A 7,851-nucleotide genomic window follows, 5' to 3' on the forward strand; every position below is an offset into this window, starting at 1 on the left:
ATCTTTTTGACCCCTTACTATGGGTGAATCCCGGGCTTGAGGCTCATAGTAGGAAGGGGGCACTGTGAGGGTGAAACACTGAGGAGAGGCTGGGGGGCATTGTGAGGATGAGACCACTGAGGAAAACTGAGATTCATGGTGGGAATGTGAGCATTGAGGGGAGACAGGGGTGTCACTCTAAGGATGAGCCCATTAGGCAGATAGGTCCTGGATAAACCCATGTCGAGAAGAGTGTTCTCTAGAAAATGGGACAGTTGGCTCATTGGGTCATCTTCTCTTTTTTTTTTTTTTCACTGTGATATAATCTGGATGGGGAAGGGTCCATGAGGAAATTTCCTCTGCAAGGGACAAATTCCTGACTCTCAGGCCATAGGGGGTGGGTTTAAATCCCACTTCTAATGCAGAGTTTCAGTGAGACCTTTGGTCCTCAGTTTCCTCATCTGAAACAGGTGACGTTCAGATTAAATGGTTCCACTCCCATAAACCAATGCATGTCAGCATTAGGGGCCAAGATGAAGTCATGTGCCCAGGATGGGTCAGAGGCCTGCTTGTCCCCAGATCTCCTAGCTCTCTGTCCATTAAACTGGGGCCATTCTATGAGCTCTATCAGGGGTTGAGCTAAGACCAAAACAGTGGCAGGGAGTGGGGGATGATGGGGAAGAAGGGGCATATATTTGGTTTCTTCTCCTCCATGAAGCCATAGACAGACTGAGGCCCCAGCTGGGTAGGGCAGATTGTATTTTTGAGTGTCAGTGTATACTTCCACATCCTTCCTGCTAAACTCCATCCAAATGCCAAATCATCTAGGCATTGTAAGAGATACTCTTGACACCACTAAGGTATCAAGGAAAAATTATTGCAGCAGATTTCAGAAGAAGTGAACCCCTTTGGCCAAAAGTGGGCTCAACCCCCTCTTAGGAAGGAAGAGCACTGAATACAGAAGGGAAATGAGGTGTATACCATTAGTTCAAGAAGGGACAGACTGGTCCCTTCTCCATTAAGTCATCAACTTCTCTACATACCCATTACATAACCACCCTTGGTGTGATTCCCACCTCCCAAACAAGCTTTAACATAGTACTCATGATCAGAAAACAGAGGGATAATTTGAGGCGGGGGGTGTGTCTGCTTATATGCATGAGGTTCCTTAAACAAGTGCAGTGAAGAAAAGTTTACTCCTGGTTATTCCAGGTCATTTTTCTTGGCTAATTCCAGCTAGCTGTAGATTTGGGTCCGTCATCAAAAACTGCAATTTTCTCAAGGCCACTGATATTCTCTCAAGTGGTAGAGTCCGCCTGCAGTCTGCTGGCCTTCTTATTATCTGAGGATTATCTTATTATCTCGTTCTTAATGATTTCACCAACTAATAATATCTTCTGTGGAAACTGAACGTTTGTTGTCTCTCACAGCATGGTATGAGGGAAGGTTATTGGGAGGGGGGAGCCATTTGTGTTTAAGGTCATTCTCATAGAAAAATGGGTCATGGGGCTCTCAAGGTCTTAATGGGTCACAGAAGGGCCAGCTGCCCTCAGAGTTGGGGGAGGTACCCCCACAGGGCGAGGAGCAATCCGGCTCCCACTGCCCAGCCTTGCACTGTGGTGGTAGAAACCTTGTTGGGGACAATCTGGCATTCCTCCTTGACAGAGATGGGAACATAATCCTGAATATCGCTGAGGAGGTGGCAACTTGTGTTGGCTATGGAGGCACAACCCTGGATGCTGAAGTCAATTTGAATCCCGTCTGTTCCCAGAAAGACACAGAAAGAACTGTCACTTTAGAACTGGGGACTGTCATCCAGATCTACCAGCTACTACCCCCAAGGAGTCCAGATCCCACAGTTACCAACCCCCCAGGTACCCAGGAATCCAGATCTCCCAGGTACCACCCACTCCCCAGGGACCCAGGCTTCCTGATTCAACAGCTTAGGACCCAGTTCCTCAGCCCCTCCTGATTCCCTGACTCTTGTTCTTTCAGGGTCCCAGGTGTTGTAATACCTCAGTCCTAGTTCCAGAAGTAGCCAGGTATGGCCCTCACCTTGAATGAACTGGAAGAGTCCCTGGTAACAGTGGGAAGTGTCCTCTGGGCAGGGCAATGAAACAGGGTTTGAGCAGGAGGACCCCAAGGCCACACAGCTTGGACAGTGGTGACTACCATTAGAAGGGGCAGCTGTTTGGCGAGAAAGAGGATCAGGGGCTTGTTGGGGTATCACGGGGTCAGTGGCCCCCATGGTTTCCCCTCTGCTTCCTCCCTCTCTGTCTCTGTCTCTCTCTGCACTTTTCTGGGCCCTCATTTCATGGTGTTTGTGACAGAAAGAGCCCAGGATGTACTCCTCATGTTGGCTCTGTTCTAGACTAGTGCATGTCACTCCTGTTCTCTGAGTAACAATAGCTCTTAGATGAGAGTAAAAATCTTTGCTCATTGTCCAATTTAACATTGTTTCTCCATATATGGTGAAACCAAGGCTTGGCAAGGGCCAGGACTGGCCCAAATTTGCAGATGATCAAAGGCAGGGTTCCTGGGGTCTCTCTTTCATGAGTGGCTAGGCTCCCTCAGGTCCTGGTTTACCTGGAAGAGTCAAATTCAGGAGGGAATCTGTGCTGTTGATGCCATTACACAGGTCTGAATTGCAAACTCTGGTGTAGGAGATGATGGTGAACCCTGCACCTGTAATCTTGCTAGGGCCAGAGGCAGTGATCCCATCTGCTGTGCACCCTTTATAGGTCACGATGGTGCTTCTGAGTCCTGGAGGTAGAGAGGGACAGAGAATTGGGGGCTCAGGATACCTGGCATCCTAGGAGATGTGGACTGGGGCTCCAGATGTGTGAGTCCCTGAGAAGTAGGGGGACTAAACATTGAGGACTCCCAAATCTCTGAGAGGCTGGAGGGTAGAGGTCAGGATTACTGGATCTCTTATGGGGTTAGGGACTGGGGAATAAGATGTGTGAGTCTTGAGGAGCTGGAATTCAGGGTGATTAGGATGCCTGGGTCTCTATAGTCTTTGAAAAGGATGAAACTGGGACCTCCTCACCTGACTCTGTTAACAGTATAGTCTCCTGACACACTTCCCCAGCCCCGCAGGTGATGGTGTTTGCACTTGTTAGGTGGATCAGGTTCTGTGTCATGTTTTGTTCCATCATGAAATCCGTTCCTGAATAACAATCCAAAGCCCCAGTACCTGGAGGGGTTAGGGTATAGTTCAGCACCAGTCTCTTTCCCTTTGGGGATCCAGATCCTGCACCATTCCTCTCCCACCCCAGGTTGACCTCATGGGAGCCCTCCTGAGGGAAGCACTGGCATTGGGTAGGAGGAAGGGGATCTGTGGGAAATATTCCATTTCCCACATGAATGGAATATTCAATTCCATTTCTGGACTGCCCTGATTTTCTCACACCAACCCTCTGGGTTTGGGCCACAGTTATCCCCATTTCACAGATGAAAAAATGGAGATTCGTGCTTGGGGTCACACAAGGAATGAGTGACCGAGCCAAGATTCAAAACCTGTCCCTCTGAATCCAAACCCTGAGCATTTTCCACTAGGTGAAAATTTGCAGCATCACTGTGTCCTCCAATCAGGAGCCAGCATCCCCCATTGGCTGTCCTGCATAGGATTCTGCGGATCCTCCCTACTCCTTAGGGATGCAGACTCCAGATCCTGCATGCCTCCCTCATTCCCTCCCTCCTAAGGACTGAGGCATTGAGATCTTCAGCCCCCATCCCATCAGGAACCAAGGAGTCCCCATTCATCAGTTCTTGCATCCCACACAAACCATCCCACATGCCTGGATCTGCAGCTCTACACTTTCAGGCACCCAGAGGTCTGGCCCTCCTCCCTTTCTCCCACAAGGATGACTCCACTCTCCAGCATTCCTCCTCCTCCTCCTCCTCCTCCTCCCAAGATCTTGCACTTTGGACTCCTGGTCCTAGACAGAGGCCCCTGTGGACCAGTCACCCCTCCCAACATACAAGGAAGCATGAGAGCTGCTCCAAGGAGCCAGAGTAACAGCTTGGATCTCATGGTCCTGAGACTTGGTCTGGAGAGGACCTGAAGGATGTTTCTGACACCTTCCAAGTGATCCAACTTCCCTCCTTATGTCCGTCTGGTGAGCAAAGATCTGCCTCGGGGAGAGAAAAGAAGAGCCCTAATTACTTAACCATTGGGTCAAAGGAAAGGCCTTCCAGGGTACAGCCCCTCAACAGCCAGTTTCAGGTCCCTTAGGGAAATTTCAGCCCCCAGCCCCCACAGTCCTCAGAAACTCAGGTACTCAGCCATACCCCAGGGACTCAGGCCCTCTGATTCCCTAGACCCTGCCTCTCAGGGGTATCTAGCAGGGTCCCTGGTCCTTAGTTTTCCCATCAGGTGAGGACATCTCTGTCTTACCTCAGTCCAGAATGTCAATAACCTATGAAGACAGCTGGGGATGGCAGGGGGGAGAAGTTTCACAACCTGACATTGACTTTGACCCCCACCCCATCTTTCACACAACCTTCCTCCTGCCTAGTCCTCCTTCTCTCGTCATGCTTTCTCCTCCCGTCTCCCAATCCTGTCTCCTTCCTTACATTTAGAGTAACGATTGAGAGGCAGGGAATTTTATCATTACTTATTATTGCCAAGTCCTGTACTTAGTATAAAAAGAAACATGGGAAGGGAGTGAATGATGTACTAAGTACTTCTTACAAATACTCTCTCATTCGACCTTCACAACCATGGGGAAATGGATGCAATTATTATCCCCATTTTATAGGTGCGGAGACTGAGAGTTACACAGCTTGTAAGCATTTGAGGCTGGATTTGAACTCAGGTCTTCCTGACTCCAGGCCCAGCGCTATCCCCTGGATCACCAGCTGTTGCCAAAGTGTGTGTGTGTGTGGGGGGGGTCCTTCCTCTAATGGAGGAGGCAACATGCAAACATCCCCAGACACATGTCCATACATGGTAAATGGAAGGTTATCTTAGAGGAAAGGGATAAGGATCTGAGGGACCAGGAAAGGAGTCTCCCAAGAGTGGGGATGTCAGCTGAGTCTCCCAGAATGCCAAGATAGCCTGGAGGCAGAAGGGAAGAGGTAGAGCCTTCCCCATATAGGGGACAGACAGTGAAAATGCCAGCCATGGGTCGTGTTGTGTGAGAAGCAGCCAGAAGCTCAGCCACTGGATGTAGTATGTTGAGGAGGGTAAGGGTGAGAAGGATTTGAAAAGCCAAAGTGAGGATATTGCCTTTGCCCCTGGAGGTCATAGGGAGCCACTGGAGTTTACTGAGTAAGGGATGACATGATCCATCATGGGCTTTGGGACAATTCTTTTAGGATGGGGTGGGGGTAACATCAACTGGGTCTCAAGTGTAGGGAAACAACATGACCAAGTGTCATGAGAGCTTCCTCACCCAAACAGGCATCACTGAGGAGACATGAACCCCAACCTGGGAGCCGTTCCTACGTGAACCATTGGGAGTTGTGCTATGCCTGGTGAGACAATGTTAGAAGTGTAAGGGATCTTAGACCTACAACCTAGAATGAGAGTGGCAGAAGAGATCTTAGAATACAGAATGTTGCAACTAAGAAGAAAGTTAGAGGATGTCAGAGCTGGGATGGAGCCTTAGAATATGGGATGTCAGAGCTAGAAGGGATCTTGAAGCAAAGAATGTCTGAAAATAAGGTAACCTTGTTACACAGGGTGTCAGAGCTGAGAAAAGAACTTAGAACATGGTATGTCACATCCAAGATGGGCCTTAGAACAAAGAATGTCTGAATGCAGCAGAACTTTAGACCAGGGAAAATGTAGACCAGTGGGCATTTTAGCGCTATGGGATTGGCGCTCAATGGACAGTACATTGACTTTGGAGTCAGAGTAATGGGTTTTGGATCTCAGCTTTGTTGCCTTGGCAACAGCTGGTGTGCCCTTCGGAAAGCCTCCCAATGTCTCTAGTCCTAATTTTCCTCATCTTTCAAAAGAGGGAGTCTAATAGGATTATTTCTGAAGCCCCCTTGAGCTCCAAATCTGTGACTCTAGAATCTAGCCCAATTTTACAGAAGGGCAGATTTTAGCCCAGAGGGGAAGTATCTTGTCCAGGGCTACACAGTGAGTTGTGGGCAGACCTGTGACCAGGACTCAAGGCTCTGGAACCCTAGCTCTGTTCTCCTTCACTTTGCCAGTGACAGCTCTAGTCTGACTCCTCAGATTCAGGAGACCTGGATGAAAATTGTGAGGGTCTTGCCAGATACCATCCACAATCCTTCAAAAGGTTTCTTTGTCTCTTGAATTGAGTATGGGCTCGACAGAGCAACCTGAAACCCACTGAGATGCTGTATAACCTCCCAGGGAAGAGGGATAGGAGAGGAGAACCTGTGGGCTTGCTGGACCTCCAACCCACATACTCACCAGAGTCACAAAGATGCTGATTCCCCCAGCCCCTGTGCCATCCTCCTCTCACATACCAGTCAAGGTCAAGGTGGCTCCCAGGTCACAGGGTAGTAGTAGTTTGCCACTCAGATACTACTGTAGTCCTCTTGAAGTGGTTGTCTAGAGCTTCTGTCTCTCTCCTGAGTCTGGCTGTTATTTTTATTCCTCTTTTCTTAGCCCCACCTTAGATCAATGTCCTTGAGATTATATTGATTTAAGTGCCGTGTAAAAGTACCAAAATTCCAGGATTGCACAACACCTTCTGCAATAAAGTCATAAACTGAATTCTGAGTCTGACCGCCCCTAAATGCACTCTCCCCTTTACCTCCCAGAAAATAATCCTCTGTTTATTCTGAATATTCTTTGCATGTTCACTGGAAAAAAACAAGCATTTATTTATTAAGGACCCACTATGTCCGAGGCACTCTGCTAAACACTTTATAAAAATGATGTCATGTGATCCTTCCAACAACCTTGTTGTTTTCTAAGGTGAAAGGTCCAGAACTCCCCTGGGTGGGGAACCATGTACCTCCCCCATAACTGTGAAGTGTTCTTTTGATACTAAAGGAAGAGACCAACGAGGTCCAGATTGATTATAGGTAGTAGATGATTCCGTTAGGTTACTTGTATTGGAGGCCAGTATGATGGATCCCTGCCAAGAGTTCAGATAAATCAGTAGTGTGGGGTGGTGGCCAGATCAATGGAGGATCGCTTCAGAAGAACCCCCAAAATCCATTTGGTAATTTTAGAAAAATTCTAGAAAAAAAAGGGGAGAGAACCTAGAGAGTGCATCACTACTGATCAGTGGATATTTTTGGTTTTGTGCTTAGGCATCAAACCAACGTTGTATCCAAACATTAGTCTGTGAATTGATCATGTGCTGGTCACATATGGATCACGATATTCTTGTTACAACTTTCATTGGTCATAGTATCTTAAATTATGATTCAATATCTAAGTTATGATTTTTAAGAGATCACTGTGTTTGAGCTTCCACCTTTCACAGAATTTAAGTTTTTTGCGGACTTTTACTTGTTACTTATATTTTATGTCTTTCCCCCAATTGGGACCCCACACTAAGTAAACTATTAGTTTGTCAGCAAAGAGATGCAAGTCTCCTCTTTTTCATCCATATTTAGCCCCTCAATGCCTTTTCCTGTTATCATAATTAATAATAGTGACATTGGGTACCTTTTCTTCAACCTTGATCTTTTTTGCAAAGCTTCTAGTGTTTCTCCTTTACAAATAAAGGTAACTCTTGGTTTAAGGAAAATTCTTGGAGTTATATTAAAGAAAAGGGTTTTCCATGTCCACACTTCTTTCTTAAAAACAAACAAATGCAAATTAGGACTATATTTTCTCAAAGACTTTTTCTGTATCGTGCCATTATCGTATTTCTTTTGTTCTTAATATAATTTAGTATGTTAATAATTTTTACTAATATTGAAATATTTTTT

At 47.0% G+C, this 7,851-nt stretch overlaps 1 protein-coding gene across 1 annotated transcript; it reads right to left on the reverse strand.

The window, feature by feature from the left end:
* Nucleotides 1-689: 689 nt before the first annotated feature.
* Nucleotides 690-6,643, reverse strand: LOC140503689 (CD177 antigen-like). Its single transcript, XM_072607861.1, has 6 exons — nt 6,430-6,643; nt 3,964-4,112; nt 3,029-3,175; nt 2,566-2,742; nt 2,035-2,166; nt 690-1,740 (listed from the first exon to the last, which is right to left on the reverse strand). Exons 2-6 carry the CDS (start codon nt 4,013-4,015, stop codon nt 1,529-1,531), a joined length of 720 nt encoding a protein of 239 aa, XP_072463962.1. The 5' UTR covers nt 4,016-4,112; nt 6,430-6,643; the 3' UTR covers nt 690-1,528.
* Between the last annotated feature and the right edge of the window lie 1,208 nt (nt 6,644-7,851).

Source organism: Notamacropus eugenii, chromosome 5 (genome assembly GCF_028372415.1).
Source record: "Notamacropus eugenii isolate mMacEug1 chromosome 5, mMacEug1.pri_v2, whole genome shotgun sequence".
Lineage (NCBI taxonomy): Eukaryota > Metazoa > Chordata > Mammalia > Diprotodontia > Macropodidae > Notamacropus > Notamacropus eugenii.

Bases quoted from the DNA above. Each gene is read 5' to 3' on its own strand.
- LOC140503689 (XM_072607861.1), bottom strand. From the start codon at position 4,015: ATGAGATCCAAGCTGTTACTCTGGCTCCTTGGAGCAGCTCTCATGCTT. The intron at 3,176-3,963 runs GTATGTTGGGAG...TAACCCCTCCAG, and splicing joins AGCAGCTCTCATGCTTCCTT to GTACTGGGGCTTTGGATTGT. The intron at 2,743-3,028 runs GTGAGGAGGTCC...CTCTACCTCCAG, and splicing joins TATACTGTTAACAGAGTCAG to GACTCAGAAGCACCATCGTG.